Here is a 20,174-nt window from a genome sequence, read left to right on the forward strand (position 1 = left end):
CATCTGGGGACTCTCAAGGCCTACTGGTTATATGGTCCTAGTTACTCTCAGAATGAAGTCATGGGTCCAAGCTCAGTGGCATAGCTCTGAAAACAAACGGAGGCTTGATGGGAGGCAAGCCTGGTAGATTGGACTAGAGGTGTGAAATTTCCATTTCACTGCTGGAGTCAGTCTCCTGGAGTTTAGAATAAGGGCCACAATGTCAGCACGTGAAGATTTAAGCTAACTTAAATGTGCACCTGTTCTCAGATTAGGCATGGCCTTCCAAGAATAACAGCCAAACAAACAAAGGGAAAAGAGAGCTATTTAACTACATAAGCATGCCACCTTTTTTTAAATTAGCAAAATGTTAAAACATTAAGGACAACTCCATCCTATGTCAGCCATAACCTTAATATATAAAGAGTTCCCACAAATCAATAAGATGAATACACTCAAAACAGTAGAAAATGGAAAAAGAAATGAACTGGACATGCATGGAAGAAGTCATGCATGCAACCAGTATATGTAAAGTAGTTCAACCTCATGAAGAATTAAGGAGTTAGGTAGGCATTTAAACAATGATGTTCTTTTTATTATTCATCAATTGGCAGTTTTTAAAAATTAATATATATTCAGTCCTGATGCAGGTTCTGGAATACTCTGGTTTCTCTTCAGATCATATAAATCTTTCGCCTTTTACTGATGCAGGTTCTGGGACTTATTCACCCACACCACTGATGGGGTGTAAATTGGCACAGCCTCACGGAGAGCAGCTTGGCAGCATATGTCAAACATCTTTGGAAATGTGTGCTCCATTTGACCCTGCAGGTCCCCTTCTTGGAATTTATACTGAGGGAGAGAGACAAGTATGGCAAGATGTGTGTGTGTTAACAGTTACTTAAAAAAAATAATAACAGAAAAAATCCAGATGTCCTGATAGGTGTGTGGACCAATAAACTATGATATATTCTTACCAAGGAGACTGGGTAGATATTTCAAGTGATGCTGTAGGATATTGTCATGTAGGGCTGTTAATAATTTTTTTACAGCTTTGTTGAGATATATTTCACCTACCGTAAATTCACCCTCATAATGTATTTTAGATGGGAGAAAAGGAAGCTTATATGTTGGGCACACAGTGTCGTCCAAATTCTTGTAATAATGGAAACTGGAAGTGTGCGCATGTAGACATACAGGAGGGTTTGCCTGAATGTTAGCAGTGGTCGCATCCAGGTGCAGAGATTATAGGTACCTTTTATGCTTCTTTTTGCATATCTGTGTTTCTAATGTTTCTGCGGGGAGTGCCAATAATTTCTGTATGAAGAAAAATGTAGAAGTTGGGGTTCAGTGTCCCCAAGCCTCTTATGGAAGGATAAAGGCTTCACTCCTAACTTGGCCATCAGGTCCCCTAGATCTGGCCCCGTCCCCCTCTCTCTCTGGGTCACTTCTCGCCACCCGCTGCTTCACGCTGTACACTCCCAACAACACAGACTCCTTGGAGTTTGTTGTTTACTTGCCATTTCTTACCTGTGTGGGTTTGCTCACCCAGGTCCCTCTGCCTGGAATGACCTTGGCCCCTGCCCAGCCCACTCCAGTATCACCTCCACAGGGAAGTTTTCCCTGAGCTGCCTCAGGGCCAAGGGCCCCTCCTTAGGACTAAGCACCCCTGGGACCCTCTGTCCACTCATCTGTGAGCATCTGTGTCCTTGCCCCCACTCCGTTCAGGAAACAGTCTTCCCAAGCTGTTAATGACAGGCAGCTGGAAGGGGCAACTCTCCTGTTTTTTTAAATCCACATCCAGGGGCGCCTGGGTGGCTCAGTTGGTTAAGCATACGGCTTCGGCTCAGGTCATGATCTCGTGGTTCGTGGGTTCAAGCCCTGCATCGGGCTTTGTGCTGACAGCTAGCTCAGAGCCTGGAGCTGTGTCTCCCTCTCTCTCTGATCCTGCCCTGCTCGTGCTGTCTTTCTCTGTCTCTCAAAAATAAAAATAAATAAATAAATAAATAAATCCACATCCAGAGGTTAATATCTTTTAGAATCTGGCTCCCGTGTCCAGCTTTCCTCCTAACCCTGGAGGAGACAGGGATTTCCAGGCACATTCACGTGCATCCTTTAACTGGCTCTTACATGCACAATATATGTTTTTCTTAAAAGTTATTAAAGAAAAAATTTGAGAAAAGGAGAAAGAGAAGAAAAAGCAGTCTCTCCCATTGACAACTTTGGGGTGTTCTTCCATCAGAGAGGACCTAAAAGTCTGGGGAGTTTGAGAGAGGAGGTCCTCGGGACAGCCATTCTCATACCCCAGGGCCCCTCCGTCCCACACCCCAGAGATCAGATCAGTGGGGATTCAGCACCTCAGGCTGCTTGGCTCTGAAGGCTTCACTTTGGGAACAGCCACTTCCAGGCCATCTCTCCTCTCAGTGGTGGTCTCCTGGGGACCACAGTTTGCATCCGCACAAAGCCAGTGTCCTCTCTGCATTTGATTGGCCCCTTTGAGGTGGGCTGGCTGCCCACCTCCATAGCCAGTGTATGCTGCCTGGAAGGACATCCCCTTTGAGCCCCTGGTTGAAGCCAAGGAAAGGAGCTGTGGTTCTTTGTCACTGGGAACCTTCGATGCTCCTCCGAGAGGGGGAGGAGGTGGCGGCGGCAGCGGGAACAGCAGCGGCGGCAGCAGCTGTGTGACGCATCCTCAAGTCAGAGACTTGCAGGCTGAGTTCGCGTGAGGAAACTCGCTGACTTGCTCAGGGAGAAGGGCTCTTCTCTGTCTTGTCTAGAGCTGAGAATGAAGCGGAGAGCATCGGACAGAGGAGCTGGGGAAACGTCGGCCAGGGCCAAGGCTCTAGGAGGTGGCATTTCTGGAAATAATGCAAAGAGAGCTGGACCATTCATCCTGGGTAAGCCTCTGACCGCTGGGGGAGCGGGGTTGCAGGGCAGGGTGGGGGCAGGCTGACCTGGTGAGCAGGGGGAGGCACACAAGCTGCATCTGAACCCCAGGTCCATCTTCCATGGCACTTCTTAGGCCATCCTTGGAGGGCACAGTTAATTCCACGAGGCGTTTGGGATAGCCCTCCAGAGGTCTTATAAAATTGGCACAGAAGTCCTATGGAGTTGGGGGTTCCCAGTGGTCCAGAGGAGCAGCAGGGCCTTTCTGCATGATGTTGGAGGCCCAGCAAACCTGGGTTGCTTGCTCAGCATTGCAGGAGCGAGGTGGGTTCTGAGGACGCCGACTCTCCAACCGGCCGGAGACTGGGTGGGAGTTTTGCTTTGGGGCAGTGACTTGGACTTATGGGCACAGGCGGCTCCGCCCCGGGCATTGAGAAGATAGTTCCCAGTGCCTCCCATGTGCCAGACCTGGGCGACCTGCTAGGGCTGCAGCAGTGGACAAGACAGGCCAGGTCCTGCACTCACCAGAGCTTAATATTCTAGCTGGGAGAAGAAACAGAGCAAACATCACTGGGTCAGGGAGGGCCTTGAAGGAAGAAAACAAGATGTGTGAGAGTGACGGGTTTAGAGGGAGGGTAGGCAAGGAAGGTTCTGTATGAGGAAGTGATACTTGGGCTGACACCCGGGCATGGAAAGGACCCAGCCCAGCCATGTGAAAAGCAGGGGAAGGCATTCTACACAGAAGCAAGAGCAAATGCAAAGACCCTGAGACAGGAAAGGGCTTAACAAGATAGTACCTAAGAGCGCAGTGTGGTTGGACCTGGTGGCGGGGCGGGGAAACGCCGTCAGTTAGGTGGCCAGGAGCCAAGTCACACCGGACCTTGGAAGCCAAAACAGACGTTTCAACTGTATGTTAACGAAGCACCGTTATGTGACGCTGTGATGTTGAGTTATGATCTGAAAGCTCAAGGGACAGGAGCTGCATACACCTCCAGAAGTACAGAAGTTCTGCAAACCGGGTGCTCTGAGCAGCCGGGCGGCCCCCTCAGACTACCGGGGGACCCGCCAGAGCTCTAGTTTCTCACCCTGGAGATGCTTATTCAGAGGCTCCAGGTTGCTGCCACCGGGATCTCTCTCTCTCAAACACACGCTCCTCAGACATCCCAGCACCCACCCACTGCTGAAAACCCCTCTTTTTGAGAAACGTGCCTGCAAAAGCCAGCTGTGCCTTGGGCAGATGCACACAGAATCCTCTCCTCAGGAGACGTGGCGGGTGAATTGGTGGACGTGCACCCCCTTCCTGAAGAGGGGATCTAGCGGAAAGACGGTGTGGTGTCGCGAGAGACAGACAGGTAAGCCCGAGGCTCTGTGTGCCGCAGGTCCCCGCCTGGGCAACTCCCCGGTGCCGAGCATCGTGCAGTGTTTGGCGAGGAAGGACGGCACGGATGACTTCTATCAGCTGAAGGTGAGTGACGTGCCGGGGGTCGGGGAGGCCTGGCACCCCCGGGGCCCGTCCTGCAGCCTGCTCGCCCCTCTCCTCTACCTCACACACACACCGCTCGTGAACAGGAGTAGCACCATCCTTCCCGGGAAGCAGTCGGGTTCGCGCAGTCTCGCAGGGCTGTACCAGAGCCGAAATCACACTGCCGTCGCACTGCGAAAACCCTTGCACGTCGTACATGCGTGTGCTAGCGCGTGTGCGGTGTTGCATGGCCGGACGTGAGCCCCGGCTCTTCCTCTTGTCACTCGGCTTTGTAAAAGATCTCTTTTGGGTTTTTGGTCTTTTTGTGCATGTGCGTTCCTGAAGATCCTTACCCTTGAGGAGCGGGGAGACCAAGGAATAGAAAGCCAAGAGGAGAGACAAGGCAAGATGCTGTTACACACCGAGTACTCTCTGCTTTCCCTCCTCCACACGCAGGATGGCGTCGTTCACCACCACGGGCTCTTCCAGGTGAGCGACCCGGGGGGGCTGCCTGCCCCCACCCTTCCCCCCGCCCCCCACCCCGGGCTGGCTTCTGGGGCAGCCGAAGCAGCTCGCCCATGCGGCCACCAGGGGCTGGGGGGGGGGGGCGGGCCTGCAGGCCAGATAGCTAGGACTTCCTGGGTGGCGTGGGCGGGAGGTCAGGCTCTGGCCACATTAGCTGCGACACCCCTGCCGTGATGGCCGTGGCTTCACAGGAATGCGCGCAGTTCTCTCTCCGGAGACCCACTGCTCCCAGCAGGGAGGAAAGCACGGGGTCAGTTACAGACCCAGGGGCTCCTTCTGGGTGTGTCGCGTCTGGAGCTGGCTGGGCCAGGCCGGGGTGGGAGGGAGGTGACACATGTTGTTCCGGGTGCCAAAAGTCCTTTCACCTGCCCAGGCATTCCTGTTAGTTCAGCAAGTGTCCCTGAGCCCTGGAGCCCAGATGTGCCAGGTCCCTTGGGGAAGGTACTAATTAGTCCTGGTACCCTGAAAAGAGCCCTCCTTGGGGCAGAACTGAAACTGTGTCTCCAGAAATGAGGAAGGCCCGGTTCAGGGTGCCCGGGGGGCCTGCTGCCCAGCCCCCAACAGAGCTTCTAAAGAGCCCTCGGCCAGACGGGACAGCCAGGACTACTCTCGCTAGAGGCACCTGGCCCTCAACGGGCAGTGTGGTGGCAGGAGGCACAGATGTTTGGAGCCCCTGGATGCAGGCTGTGTGACCTCGGCAGGTCGCTTCCGCCTATGCGTCACACTCCTCATCTGTAAGATGGATGTAATGATGGCACCCGCCTCCTAAGGTTTGGGGAGGTGAATGGGCGTGTGTGCAGCCCGAGCTGTCCCTGCACATGCTTATCGTTGGTATTCTCATGGCAGCTTGATTTTCTGGATAAAATAAAGGGGAAATAGCCTCCCACCCCCACAGGTCTTTTTTTATTATATGGGCAATTAGAGACAACTCTGAAAACTCAGTGTTTCCCTTGAACATGAAACCCTATTGAGGGGGGTTGTGTTTCATCTCAGCTCCCAAAGCTATGCCCTGCTTTATGTCACCTTGGATAATAGAACCTGGGTGATTAGAAGCGTCTCTAGAGTCATCTGTGTGCCAGACACTGCTGGGCCTCTGGGGAATGGTGAAGAAGAGGTGTGCTCCCGCTCGGAAGGAGAAACGTGGACATTCAGTCCCCAGGGGCTCCCTGGAGGCAAGCATCAGTCTGCCGGGGATGACACGGAGGGCCTCCCCCAGCTGATAGAATGAAAGTCCCCGTGTTTTCTGTCTCACTAAATACCCTGTCAGCTTGGGCTCCCACCTGGCTCAATTGGCAGAGCATGTAACTCTTGGTTTCAGGGCTATAAGTTCAAGCCCATGTTGGATGCAGAGATTACTTAAAATAAAATCTTAAGAAGGGGTGCCTAGGTGGCTTGGTTGGGCATCTGACTGCAGCTCAGGTCATGATCTCGCAATTTATGGGTTTGAGCCCCACGTTGGGATCTGTGCTGACAGCTTAGAGCCTGGAACCTGCTTCAGATTCTGTGTCTCCCTCTCTCTCTGCCCCTCCTCCCTTTTCTTCCTCTTTCTGTCTCTCTCTCAAAAGTAAAGAAATATTTTTAAAAAATTTTAGACAATAATAAAAAATAAAATTTTGGGAAAAAAAAGACAGAGATACCTTTTCCACAAGGAAAATGGGCTCAGAACTTGCTACCACATGTTGGTACCAGGACCCTCTTACTGAGAGCTGGTGTGCAATGTCTTACTCTCTCTACAACCTGGGAGGGCAGGGTGCTAGCTCCCTTTGGCAGATGAGGGACCAGAGGCTTGGAGAAATGAGGTGCACTGCCCCATGGCGTGGAGCTGGGCCCTGAACCCAGCCTTCCCCACCGTTCCGTGGCCGCCCGGGAGTCCTGCGCCCCCGTGAGAGCAGTTGTCTGGGACATACAGAACACCTGGCTGGAATCCGGGGTGTGCCATGGAGGGAGGAACACCAGGGTCCGGGTTTGCTGCCTGTACCCTGGGCTCAGAGGCCTCTGGCATTACATACCCAGCCCTGATCCAGACCCTTTGCTTTGGGGTCAGAGCATGAGGCCTGAACGTGAGCTGCTTTCACCCCAGCCCCCGGTCAGGCCTGGCACTGGCACACAGGAAGCGGGGCGTTACCGAACGGTCCGCTGGTCCTGGCCGCGCAGGCCTCAGGCCTCCACCACCACACCCGTGCAGCTCGTTCTTGGCTCCCATGTGCGTGTCCAGCTCCAGAGGAGAGTCCCAAACCCCTGGCCATGAACCTGCTGGCCCACAGCCAAGCCCCGGTCTGCCCCCTGGCCCCCAGGACCGCACCTGTGAAATTGTGGAGGACACAGAATCCAGCCGGATGGTTAAGAAGATGAAGAAGCGCATCTGCCTCGTCCTTGACTGCCTCTGCGCACATGACTTCAGCGACAAGACCGCCGACCTGATCAACCTGCAGCACTATGTCATCAAGGAGAAGAGGCTCAGCGAGCGGGAGACCGTGGTCATCTTCTACGACGTGGTGCGCGTAGTGGAAGCCCTGCACCAGGTGAGGCCCCGCCCACGGCCGGCCTGTCCTTGGCCCTGGTGACCGAAAGACCGCAGGCCCCCCTGCCACACAAGGCTTCCCTTGTTGCTGCTGCTCAGTGGAAGCAGCTCTGGTCCCCCCCCACACACCCCCAGGTATGCTTTGCAGCCAGAACGTCCAGAAGGAAATGGCCGGGGGACCTGTGTGCCCAGTGAGGCCCAGGTCTGCAGGCCACAGCCCAGGCTCCTGGGGCGGTGCTGCCGGGCAGCCCTGCGGAATGCAGCATAGCAACCCCCTGGCCATTGAGAGGCTGCCTAGCAGTCTCCGGGCAAAGGTGACAACTGTGAGGTCCCCCTCAAGCAGCCACAGCCTGTCTTGAAGGTTTTCCTAGGGTGGAGGTGACCGCTGCCCCGAGGTCCAGGTGAGGAGAGCCCAGGCCCCTCCCAGGCACACAGCTGCTGCGGGCTGAGCCTGCACTGCTTGCTCACCAGCACCGGGAGACTTTGTCCTTGACCGCAGACCAAGGCAGGTGCTGGTGGTTTGTTATTGCAGTGGGACATTTATTGGAGGTGGAGAGAGGAGTAGTTTTCCCCACCAGCTGCTGCCCTGAGGGGAGAAAGCGGGTTGTGGGGGAGCTGCCCCAGGTGGGGCAGAGACTGCCTGGGCTCACCTGTCGCCACTTTCCTACCCATGGCTGTCGAAGACTTAGCTCTCATTGGCCTGTGGCTGGCAAATCAAGGCATGGGCCTGAAGAGGCACATCACAGAGCTTTTTCCTGCCTTCCCCAACACCTGGAGAGCCCACGTCTTAGAGTCTGGATGCACCCATGGCCTTAACCTTCACAGTACAAACCATATGCCTGTTGCTTTTCAGAAGAACATTGTGCACAGAGACCTGAAGCTTGGGAACATGGTGCTCAATAAGAGGTAAGATTCTCTTTTCTTCTTTCGTGATGTAACCTTGGGGTCGCCACAGGCCACATGGTGCAGCTCCCCAGCACCCTTTAGTGCCCTCCAGTGCTCCCGTGTTGTGACTCAAGACAGACCCCTTGACCAGGACTCCCAGGGGTGAGGGATACGGAGCTTTCTTGGGAAGGGGTCTGGGGCGCCTGGCTGGCTCAGTCCGTTGAGCATCTGATCTTAGCCCAGGTCATGATCTCACGGTTGATGATTTCCAGCCCCACTTCAGGCTCAGAGCTGGCAGGACAGAGCCTGCTTCAGATTCTCCATCCCACTGTCTCTCTGCCCCTCCCCTGCTCACTCTCTCTCTCAAAAATGAATACACATTAAAAAAAATAGAGGAGTCTTCAAGGCCACAGAAAGAGAGCTCTGAGAAGTACTTCAGACGTCCTTGGGCCATTCACTTGCTGTGCCTCTGGGGTGCGCAGTAAACAACTATAAAAAATGGACAACCAAGTAGAAGGAATGACAGATGAACAAAATGAGGCCGTGTCACAGGTCAGGTTCCCAGGGAAGACTCCGAGACGCGTGTGCAGGAGGTTTACTAGGAGGTGCTCAGGGGAGAGGGTGGAGCCGGGGCACAGTCACAGCAGGGCCTCGGCCTGGAGACCTCGAGACCCAGAGGGCCCTTCAGACTCCCACATCGAGGCAAGGGGCCGCATGGCCCAGCCTGGGAATGAGAGCCGTGGCCAGGGCTCCCTTTGGCTACGGGAGCTTCCCGGGAAGGGACACAGCTCAACAGTCAGAAATCACTACTCCCAGCAGCTGGGAGAGGTTGCCTTCTTGAGGGGGGGCAGTCTGAGCGGCTCACCCCAGCAACCTCGGTCAGTCAGCGGCAGAGAGGGATGGTACCAGCCCCTGCCTCAGGCTGTCACCCCTCTGGTAGAAGGCCCTGGCCTTGCATGGGCTCAGGACTGCCGCAGGCTCCACCACAACCCTGGAAGTATCGGGCTAGAAAGGGCTGCCACCTCCCCTACTCTTGGCGTCTCTCCCTCGCCAACCCCTCACCTCCAGGCACTGAAGTGGCTCGGGGGCTTGCAGACGGCAGGCACCAGTCTCCGAGCGGAAGCACTCTGTGGTGGTGGTGGGTTCTGCGCTGTGGCTGCCCCCCAGGCAGGGGTCTGTTGTCCCCGTGAAGCATCCGGGGCCATGGCAGTCACAGAGAAGCTGCAGGGACACAGGCCTCTGGGGAGAGGGCGTGGGGGCACCAGACCCTGCAGTGGCAGCCTGAGATGCCGTGGGGAGGATGCTGCCGCACCCCTGCAGCCCAGCCCCTCACTGCCCTTCTGCCGATGCCACCTGGCATCTGTGCCGCAGACAGACACTGTCCCAGAGTCCCCGTGCGATGGGGCGGTGACCAGAAAGCACAGGCGGGGGGCACAGACTCTGGCCATCTGACTCAGTTCATGAAGGATGAGTGACGATTTGCCAGCCGGAGAGAGTGAAGCAGTGAAAATCTGACCCGTCAAGTCCCACAGGGAGGAGGGAAGGAAACTGAAATCTTGGGGCTGCTTGAACCCTTGTCTGGCCGGGTGAAAGAGCTGGCGGAGCCTTGGAGGAGCCAGACTTAGGGGACAGGCCTGGCTCCGAATCCAGCACCCCTTCTTCACTTCCCTGGAGACCATGGGAATTCATTTGATTACTTATTACTGATTGATTCGCCCATGTATTGAGAGGCTGCTGCGGTATCAAGCGCTTCTCCGAGCTTCTGTCTCCTCCTCTGTGAAAGTAGAGGTGACCAAACCTCCCTGTAGAGATTGGCCTGAGATGTGGAACTGCCTAACGGGGTTGGGCCCGCCGTAAGTGCACCCCGTGCTAGACAGCCTGCGGCTCACTCCCCCCGGAGATGAGGCCCCAGTGGAACCCTGGCCCCAGCCCTGAATTGTACGGGGGGCAGCCCTGAAAGCAAGCTGTCTTCTATGGGCCTGAGGCCCTGGCCTGCTGTGGGGTGTTGGCCCAGTCTCCAGCCCAGTCTGCACCCTAGGCTCACTGCTTACACAGAGAGAGCATAGTTTTTGGCCACCTGAGTACATCCAGCTGCGGGGCCCATGTCCTCCCCAGCCTTCCGTGCAGCCGTGCACTGGCTCTGAATGAGCATCCCGAGGGGGGTTGTGGGAAGGCGCACTCGGGCTCCTGTGCCGCTAACCACAGCAGTCGTCCAGGGTGGGTCCTCCTGCCCCGTCACTTCTGTGGGCCGCCTGGCTGCTGGGAGTGTAGTTGGGAAGTCACACGTCTCTTGAATAACGAGAGCACAGCTCTAGCCTCTCTTCCGTGTTAAGTGTCTGTCTCTCTGTCTGCATGTGCGTGCGTGCCGGTGTATGTTTGCCTCAGATTGAGGGGCACCAGTACCACACTCAGAACTTCTGTCTTGGCTGCATTAGCTTTAATTAAATGATCCCCCTTTTCTGGGTCTTGGGACGGATGGAGGCTCCGGCCACCTGTCTCCTCTCATGGAGTGGAGCAGTGCACAGGGGTGCAGAGGGACCCACTCTGAACGCCACCACCTGCCCTGTGCCTGTCTGCAGGCATAGCCCCCCGCCTCACGTGCACCCTCACGAAGTCCAAGGCCAGCCTGAGGAGCTCCAGCCCCCGCCTGTCAGGCCAGGCCCTGAGTCTAGCTGCAGAGAGGCAGGGAGCTGGGGGCCTCTGCCCCAGTGGAGTGGAGCACTCACAGGGAAGGGGCGGGGGGAAGCGTTTGCAAGGCAGCTGGAATGCCCAGTTCATGCTGCTATGGAGAAAAGGCAAGGGTTGGCATCTGAAATCCCCTTTTTGGGGTTACATGAGGTCTGCTGTGGGTTCTCTCTCCTTCCTCCTTTCTTTTTGGGTAAGCAAGTTGCACACCAAGTTCCTAGAAAAGGAGAAAAACACTGGTAGCCCAAAGGGCCATAACTAAAGAGTGACTCACGCAGAGCAGATCCTGCTGACGCAGAGCGGCCTCCCTTCACCCCCGCTGCCCTCCCCCCCCCCACCCCCGCCAGGATGAGCCTGGGGGATCTGGAGCTCCCAAGGATCTGGGCACAACCCGCTGACTTGGGTGGTTGGGGGCAGGGCGGGGGAGCATGGCCAAGCTTCGGCCAAGCTTCGGGAGGTCTCGGAGCTGACCGTGTGGTTTCCTGTGGGACAGACTCCAGGTCCTCGGCAGTGTGGGCCAGCTCGGCCCTGCTGCCCACCACACGGAGGTGTCCTCGGGCCCCACCGGCTTGGCTCACGCACAGAGAACAGTCAGGCCGGCGGGAGCACAGTCACTGAGAAGCGCGGCCTGCACTGCATCACATGCTCTGGGGCCTGTGGTCACCGTGTGGGTCCCCTCGCCTGCCACCTCAGACTGGGTCTTTTCTGCGGTCCCCCATGACGGGTCCCTGCCGGCCGTGCCCACCATCTGAGGAGGAAAGGATAACGCAAGCCGCCAGCTAGTATCAGACACCAGTCCCCGTGCCCAGCGCTGCGTGCTCTCCCTGGGTCGTCTTCTTGTCACATCCTAACACAGGCCTGGGAGGTGGGTGCTAACATTCTCTGTTTGACAAGTGAGGAAACTGAGGTCTGCTAAGAGATTAAATGATGTGCCCAAAGTCTCACAGCCAGGAACTCACAGCCAGGAAATGGCCAAGCAGGGACTGGTGCTGGGGAATCTAACTCCCCAGCCCACCAGACCTGCCCTGAGCGGTCCCCTGCAGGACACGTGTCCAGCTGCGGCATCATCTAAGTCCCTCGGGGCCTTGCTGAGGCGCAGCCCCACATCCGGGTCGGTGACATGGGCAGTCCAGAGCCGGAGCAATCCACTTCTGGACGTGATGTCCTCAGCCAGACCCTTGGCCTGCACTCTCTGGCTCGAGCCGCCCCGGGAGCCACCAGGCAGATTTCCGTGGCATATGACAGGGCAGGCCTGCATGCAGAGCAAGAGTCGGAGGTTTCTGCTTGGAATGCAGAGGACAGACTAACCTTTGTTTTGTACCAAGCCCTTTACCAGCAGAATTCCCCGAGTTAGCTGGAGGGCCCACAGAACCTCTTGGTCACAGCTCCTGGGGAATTCCACGCTCAGCTCCACAGCCTGTACCACTGAGCCAACCCCCTCTTCACCCTTGAGATTCATCTAATGAGTGACGACTGAAGGACCCCTTGGGTCTCCTCTTCCTGCCATCCTCCTGCTTTTCTGCCTAGCCACCAACAGGAGCCCTCTGTGGGCAGCGAGGCGCCTGCCTCACTGGCCCTCCCCCACCCCCACGGCCCAGGTGTGGGGTAAGGTGTCCTCCCTGGGCCACTTCCTTCTGTGCACACCAAGAGCTTCATAAAGGGTTCAGAGCCCTGAGCTGCTCTCACCCATGATTCTCAGGTTGAGGGGGAGGGGCATCTGTGGTCTTTTAGGTCAGAGGAGAGTCTGAAGCACAGGACAAGGGGTAAGTTAGCTTCGATGGAACTGAAGGGCCATTCAGGGGCTGGGCACTGGTCAGGGACCCGTGGGTACCAACTTGCTTCAGTCCAGCGTACAGGCTCTGGAGCCTGACAGACCGAGCCTGGATCCTGCTGTCTAGCCGGGTGGCCCTGGGCAAGCCCCTTCACTTCTCTGCGCCTGAACTACACCATCTATGAAAACAGGGCAGAGAGAAAGTCGCCCTCGTAGGCTTTTGTGAGTGCTGAATGCAAACCGTCCTCAGCGGACACGCAAGCCAGGGCCCACACCTGCCGAGTCCTCCACAGCATTAGTTTTTAGCACTGCCTGTGACGCTGCTTGACAATGGCATGGGTGATGACCCTAAGGATCAGCAAGGGGGAACAGAACCGGCACCGTGGGTGGACTCCAGAGCGCTGCCCGACTTACTGCCCTTTGTGCGTACATGAGGGAGCGGACCTAAACCTCTGGTCTTTCCAAGCCATGCATTAGGTGAGGTTGTTTTGGGAAGTCTCTGCAATAGTTCCGAGTCCTAAGTGGTAGCCCAAGGCTCGGCCGGCACAGCGGGTTCTGGGGAGCACCTCTGGAGCACTTACCTGGTCAGAGCGACTCATTCCTCTGATCCCAGTGCTGAGGGGACAGCTCAGGTGGTGGCAACCAAGGGCGGCTGGCCGGTGTCAGTGGCCCCGATGGCACCGCTCACACGGCCATGGGGAAGGCAGAGGGGGCCAGGGGAGAAGAAGAGGATGCGGATGAGAAGTGGAGCAGCCTGGCACCCGCGGGTATGGACACACAGGTTTGTTCATCCTCTGCCCCTCTCTCCCAGGACGCATCGGATAACCATCACCAACTTCTGCCTCGGGAAGCATCTCGTGAGCGAGGGGGACCTGCTGAAGGACCAGCGGGGGAGCCCTGCCTACATCAGCCCAGATGTGCTCAGCGGTACGTGCCCGGGCGCCCCGGGGCCTCGGTGGCGGTCCAGACCAGTAATGTCCCTCCATAGGCGAAATTTGAGGCCTTATGAGAGAGGAAGAGGGTACCCCTCACACCGGTGCATGGCTAATTACTATCTGAGATCAGTGCTCCGAAGGAATAAAAATGTATTTCTGCAAGTGTGAACAATGGGTACTTGAAGGACTTTCCTGAGGAAGTGACATTGGAGCTGTGATTGGAAGGATCCAGACGCACTCAAGGGGGGGTGTGGCTGGGCAGAGGCCACACAGCGAAGCTGGAGGAACTGCTGAGGGACCCCTCGGGGCAGCGGCTCAGAGAGGGAGCTGGGGTCAGGGGGACGCCAGAGCAGGGAGCGGGGCCAGAGCAGCTGGACCTGAGGGAGGCCCTGTGGAGAACCTCATCCCAGATTCAAGTGCAAAAGGAAGCAGGTCTTTACTCTGTGCCACCGTGAGTTTGCATTTCAGAGACATCTTTCCCTTTGGTCCATTCCTGCCTCAGTTGGATTGGCTCTTCATTTGTTCCTTCCTTCCTCCCCTCCTTCCTTCCTTCCACCTGTATTCACCAAGGGCCTACCACATAGAAGGCCCTGTTCTAGACACTTCAGATACAACACTGAACAGGCAGACAGACATCCCTGCTTCCATGAATGGTGAGCTGACTTTCTGGTGGGGATGAGGCAGAAAACACGGAAAATAAAAAGGCCAGTTGTGTACTGATTGCCGCCTGATGGTATCGCTAAGTACCAGGCGCTGTGCTGAGCGCATGACATGCATCGTCTGTTTAGAACGCACAGCTACCCCGTGAGGTAAATATTCCAAGTCCTTTTTCTTTTTTTTTTTTTTTTTTACATATGAGCAAACCAAGGCTAGGGAAGGTCAAACCTCTCCTCCAACACCAGAGCTATTAATAAGCAGGAGGACTGAGGCTCGAGCCCAGGGCAGCCTCCTGCCCAAGCCCCTGGCCTCACTGGGCTTTCTTCCCTTTCCCCTTCGTGCTTTGCCACATCCGGTCTCTGATCCTCAGGGAGCCAAGGGCCCTATATGAGCCCCCATCCCTTCCACACGGAGCTTCCCAGGTTGCTTCCAGGGCCATCATGCCCGGCACACGCACATGCACCCCTCCTTGCAGTGACAGAGCTGCCCCTTCCCAGGCTATCACATCCTTGGGGGGAGCAGGCTGCTGTCACTCGCCAGAGCATCTGCCACACCTTGGAGGCCTTCCCGCTCCCACCCCAGGCTCCTCCTGTAATGCCAGGCCTCTCCTAGGCAGCACCGCCACACCCTAGGACCTCGGGGTTTGGGCTGGAGGCACTGTGGCCACTAGAGGTATCCAGGCACCATGGGCACACCCCAGCTTCCTGGGGACCGGCCTAGCCAGACACCCTCCACGAGATTCCCCAAAGCGTCCCTGTGGGTGGCAGAGCCATGGTGACCCACCAGGCCTGTGACGTGGGGCTGTGACTGTGTGGGCTTGGGGTGGCAGGGCTGACCCTGGTCAGGCCTGCTCCACGAGGCCAAGCTAGGGTGGCCTCTGTGTGCAGATACTGCCTGTTGCTGCCCGTGGCCCGTCCCTGGCCCCTCCAGATTCATGCCAGTCTTGGAGGATGAAACAAGAACCCAGTGCCTCAGAGAGTCCTGGACCCAGAGACCAGAGACCCAGCCTTCAGCCCACTTCTCTGAGCCCCAGTCTCGTCACGGGTTAAAAGCAAAATGCATCGCTGCCTCCCCATGTGGTTAGGAGGATGGAGCGGGAGGATTAATTAATTACAAGCCTGCCTTGTGGGCCCAGCTCCGCCACTTCATTCACACTGTGTGTGCCGAACATAGCCTCAGGCATCGGGCCTGAAGCTGTGAAGGGGCAAACAGTGACCTTGCCCACAGAGAGTTAGTAGTCTGGTTAATAGCTGTGTGACCTCGGAAAAGTTGCTGACTTCTCTGGACCTCAATTGCATATCTATCTATAAACCAGGGATGGTAATAGCCCCTAATTCATAAGGTCCTGTGGGATCAAATAGGGCCTTTAACCTGCTCTCTGGCTAATCAACATTAGCTGCCATTATTCCAAAAGGAAGACTTGAAGTTCAGCATTCCGTCAAAAGCAAAAGCTCAGGGAAAGGTTGCCTGCTCAGGCAGAGCGCTGGGGGACCACTTGTCTCCTGGAGGGGGCCTTCTTTTTTTATTTTTTTTTAATGTTTTTATTTATTTTTGAGAGACAGCACGAGCACGGGAGGGTTAGAGAGAGAGGGAGACACAGAATCCAAAGCAGGCTCCAGGCCCTGAGCTAGCTGTCAGCACAGAGCCCGATGCGGGGCTCGAGCCCACGAACTGTGAGATCATGACCTGAGCCGAAGTCAGATGCTTAACCAACTGTGCCACCCATGTGCCCCTGGAGGGGGCCTTCTATCCCCCATCCAGGTCAGGGCCAAAGTGCTGGGGCTCAGGCTGAGGGAGGCACACGTCCTTGGCCACCCATTTTTTCATGGGTGTCCCAGCAGGAGCCACCTGCGGCCTCTACAGGACAGCCAGTGTCATTTTGGAGCTGCACTAGCAGTCGTAGCACAAACAGGCTCTGCCGGTGACCCCACGTGGTAGAGCAGGGTCCAGAACGGGCTTGCCCTTGAGTTGACAGTGGAGTCAGCCACACAAGGTCACCCAAGCTGCCCTTTGGCGCTGTGGGGGTGAGAGGGACCGGGTGACCCAACCTTGGAGAAAGAGTGGCTGAGGCTCACCCCCACACAATGGCCTGCTGTGGGGCCAGGCCAAAAAGAAACTCACTCCCGAGCAGCCCTGGGAAGTCGGTGGCTTGTGCCCGTGTTGCACTTGAAGTAACAGGCTAGGTGAACAACACTGGTGTGCACACATGCTGTATACACCCACCGGTTAAGCTCTTGACCTTCAGCCGGCCCAGAGAGACCTTCAGAACCAGTATCTCGCATCCCAAAGGCATCTGTAGCCACCCAGGCAACTTCAGGACCCACAGAAGGGATCCGGGGTGCAGGTGCTGCCTGGTGCCCAGGAGATGACCCCGAGGTGCCCGGCAGCATCTCTTCCATGCCCTTGGAGGGCTGTCACATTCTGGGCCGCTGCCAAGTCTGCTGTGCCAGACAGGGTGCTGTCCCAAGGACCAGGGAGGTGGGAACTTCGAAAGGGTCTGTTTTGTTTGTGAGGACAGGTCAGGCAGCGATTGGCGCAGGAGGAGCTTGCGCACAGGTTGGTGCCTGGGTGGCTTGCCCTGGAAGAGGGAGCAGCAGGCGGGGCTTCCGCGGCCCACCATGTGGCCGTGGACAAGTGACAGCCCTGTGCCTCGTTCTGGAAAAACAGAGAAAATATCTAATTCATGGAGTTTGGAGACATCATGAAATAAAAGTGTCTCTTCCAGTGCGTGGATGCTCAGTTAAATGTTTGCTCCCTTCTGGTTTGCAGGGAAGGAGACTAGCACAGCGGTAACTGGCTATTCATGCCCTTAGCAAGTGTTTGAATCCATGCTGGGCACCGGGGCTCAGCGGCGAGCCAAGCAGAGAGGCGCCTGCATCTGAGAACTTACCTTCTAGTGGGGGAATGAGGGAGGGGATTCCTTACAGATTGGTCTGAGTGCTTTGGGGCGAGGGGACAGTGATTGGGGTGGGACGGCTGACTGCTCCAGAACCCAGTAGTTCTTTGTTCCCCACACACCTCCTGCTCTGTGAGCCGCTTTGCTGGGTACTGGGGCCGTGACCCCAGGCCCAGCCCCCAGGAGCCCGCAACCTGGCAGAGCAGGGCCAGCAGGCAAGTGGGTGGCCTGTGCAAGGCCAAGGGTAATCCATTCTCTTCAGGGAGTCACTCCGAGGTGGGGCACCATCCTGCGAGGAGGTGGAAGGGGAGAGGGACACGAGAGAAGGGGTCCCATGGGTGGGATTTCTGGCACGTAGCTGGAAAGCTGAGGGGCCCCCAGCACCTAGCTCTTCCCCGACTCTGGGCTGAGTGTGTGTGTGTCCCTGTGCCCCACAGGCCGGCCGTACCGGGGCAAGCCGAGCGACATGTGGGCCCTGGGCGTGGTGCTCTTCACCATGCTCTACGGCCAGTTCCCCTTCTACGACAGCATCCCACAGGAGCTCTTCCGCAAGATCAAAGCTGCCGAGTACACCATCCCGGAGTGAGTCCTGCCCCCTGGGAGGGGAGGGGGGCCCAGCCCTTCAGGCTTGGGGGTGGAAACAACACAGTGAGACCTGGAGTCGTGGGTCGGAGAGACCCAGCACCACCAGCCTGCCCTGTCTGAGCCCTCTCCCTCTCCCTCTGCCACACCAGGGATGGGCGGGTTTCTGAGAACACCGTGTGTCTCATCCGGAAACTGCTGGTCCTCGACCCCCAGCAGCGCCTCGCCGCGGCCGATGTCCTGGAGGCCCTCAGTGCCATCATTGCATCGTGGTAAGCAGGCAGGTGCTGGGCTATGCGGAAGGCTGGGTTCTGCCCTGCCTGTCCTTAGGCACTGCCCATCCCATTTGGAAAAGCAGCCTGAGGTTGGGCCTGCTTCTTTGCCAGAGTCAGATTTCCAGATTTTCCCCACGGGCACAATCAGAAGTGTTCCGGCAGAACTCAGGGTTGAACATCTCCTGCATGCCAATTGATGCCAACTATGGAATTGGCATTATTTCACAGCCCGTGAGGTAGAGGCTGTCCCCCATTATTGGAGGAGAAAACTGAAGCTTGGGAACCAGTCATTCATGTCAAGAATTTGCTGAGCTTTGATGCTCCCAGGTCCGTTGAGTCCGGCCAAGTCTTAGAGCAGTGGGGAGCTGGCCATTCTGGGCTCCAGCCAGCCGGGTCTGGGGAGCGGGGGCCAGGGCTGCCTGCAGCCAGCCTGACTCGTCTGCCCCCTGCAGGCAGTCCTTGTCATCTCTGAGCGGGCCTTTGCAAGTGGTTCCTGACATCGACGACCAGATGAGCAATGCAGACAGCTCCCAGGAGGTGAGTTGGGAAGGTCAGAGAGGCCATTACCCAGTCCCAAGGGACCAGCATCCCAGGAGGACAGGCACGGCCAGGGCAGAGGTGGCAGCTCCCGGAAGGCCACAAGGCCACCTCGGCCTCAGCCTCATCCTTTGACATAGGCAAGGGACACTTTTGTCCTCTGAGCTGCCTGGGCCTGCCTTGCATCGACTCCGTGGGCGGCCCGTAGGCTGCAAGAGGGCAGTAGGGGCCCCGCCTGGCCCTCAGCTTCCTCTTCCTGCCCCAGCCCTGGCCCTGCTGTGTGCTGGCCCTTTAAACAGCCACAGTTCTCTGCCTCTGACTCACAGGGGGCTCTCTCAGCCTTTCTGCTCTTCCCTTTCCAGATGATTCATTTTCTCCCAGTTTTCTCTCATTTCCTGCTCCCTGCGCTGGAGAAAGTGCTGGGCTTGGGGTAGGGGCAGAGACCAGAGTGCCTAACGGCCTCTGGCAGGTGATCTTAGGGTGCCCCCGCACCAGAGACTCCTGGCCCTTGAGGAGAGAGTGCGGGCCCCACCCCACCTAGGTGCCACCCCCCAGTGCATCTCAGTGGGTCCTCACCGCAGGCCCAGGCCCGGGTGGCCCGTGTCCTTATCCTCACTTCACAACAGAGGAAACTGAGGTCAGAGAGGTGACATAATCTTCCCAGTCACACAGCTCAGAAGTAGTGGAGCTGAGCCTTGACCCCAAGTGCAAGTCCAGAGCCCTGCTCTTCCCATGTGATGATCAGCATGGGGACGGACCACATCAGTGTTCTGCCTAGGTGCTCCAGGCTCACCCAGGGGCTGAGCACCCAGCCCCAGACCCCTCATACCGCTTGACTTGCATGGGACCCCCCGGCGTCTGGAGAGAGTCTCTGAGGAGAGATTACTGCCCCACTTCACAGCTGAGGGAACTAAAGTGACCTCTCCCAAGGTCAGTGGGTCAGGAACAGCGGGGGGCCTCTGGCTCAGATCCCAGATCTTCAGCTAGAGCGACCCCCGGGATGGCCAGTGGGTGAGGTCCAGGCTGACTTCAGGGCTTCAGGGACCCCCACTGCGGACCACCCAGCCAGATGGGGCCCAAGGGGGTTGCTGTCTCGGAGCCGAGTCACCTAACACAGGCTTCCTGCTCTTCTCCCCACTCTCGGTGTCCGTGTCTGTCCGCCCGAAGGCCAAGGTGACCGAGGAGTGCTCCCAGTACGAGTTTGAGAACTACATGCGGCAGCAGCTGCTGCTGGCCGAGGAGAAGAGCTCAGTGCACGAGGCCCGGAGCTGGGTGCCCAAGCGGCAGTTCGGCAGCGTGCCACCCGTGCGGCGGCTGGGCCACGACGCGCAGCCCATGAACCCCTTGGACGCGGCCATCCTGGCGCAGCGATACCTGCGCAAGTAGCCCTCCCCCCCGGGGCAGGGCGCCAGCACCACCCGCCACCTCTTCCCGGCCCCCCGGCCCGCAGCAGGGGCGGGGCAGGGACAGCGCAGGTCACATGTGGGGTCAGCAGAGGTACCACGAAGCTACCGGGAATGATTGCTTGATTGTTTGGGTTTTTAATCTGAGAAGCCTAGATAACTAATCTTCTTTTAA

The 20,174-nt window shown here is 57.2% G+C and overlaps 1 protein-coding gene across 5 annotated transcripts in view; it reads left to right on the forward strand.

The window, feature by feature from the left end:
* STK40 (serine/threonine kinase 40) overlaps positions 1-20,174 on the forward strand; it is a 37,788-nt gene extending 17,614 nt beyond the window's left edge. For 4 of the 5 annotated variants that reach the window (XM_029946766.1, XM_029946767.1, XM_029946768.1 and 1 more), the window contains exons 2-11: positions 2,757-2,876; positions 4,245-4,330; positions 4,673-4,816; positions 7,147-7,374; positions 8,227-8,279; positions 13,526-13,641; positions 17,640-17,784; positions 17,937-18,056; positions 18,512-18,596; positions 19,764-20,174. In XM_029946766.1, coding sequence (XP_029802626.1) covers positions 2,765-2,876; positions 4,245-4,330; positions 4,673-4,816; positions 7,147-7,374; positions 8,227-8,279; positions 13,526-13,641; positions 17,640-17,784; positions 17,937-18,056; positions 18,512-18,596; positions 19,764-19,982 — 1,308 coding nt within the window. In that variant the 5' untranslated portion in view covers positions 2,757-2,764 and the 3' untranslated portion in view covers positions 19,983-20,174. Of the gene's footprint in view, positions 1-2,756; positions 2,877-4,244; positions 4,331-4,672; positions 4,817-7,146; positions 7,375-8,226; positions 8,280-13,525; positions 13,642-17,639; positions 17,785-17,936; positions 18,057-18,511; positions 18,597-19,374; positions 19,733-19,763 lie in introns of those variants that run through there. The other variant, XM_029946765.1, reaches the window with a different exon arrangement.

The sequence above is a fragment of the Suricata suricatta genome, chromosome 8 (genome assembly GCF_006229205.1).
Source record: "Suricata suricatta isolate VVHF042 chromosome 8, meerkat_22Aug2017_6uvM2_HiC, whole genome shotgun sequence".
Classification (NCBI taxonomy): Eukaryota; Metazoa; Chordata; class Mammalia; order Carnivora; family Herpestidae; genus Suricata; species Suricata suricatta.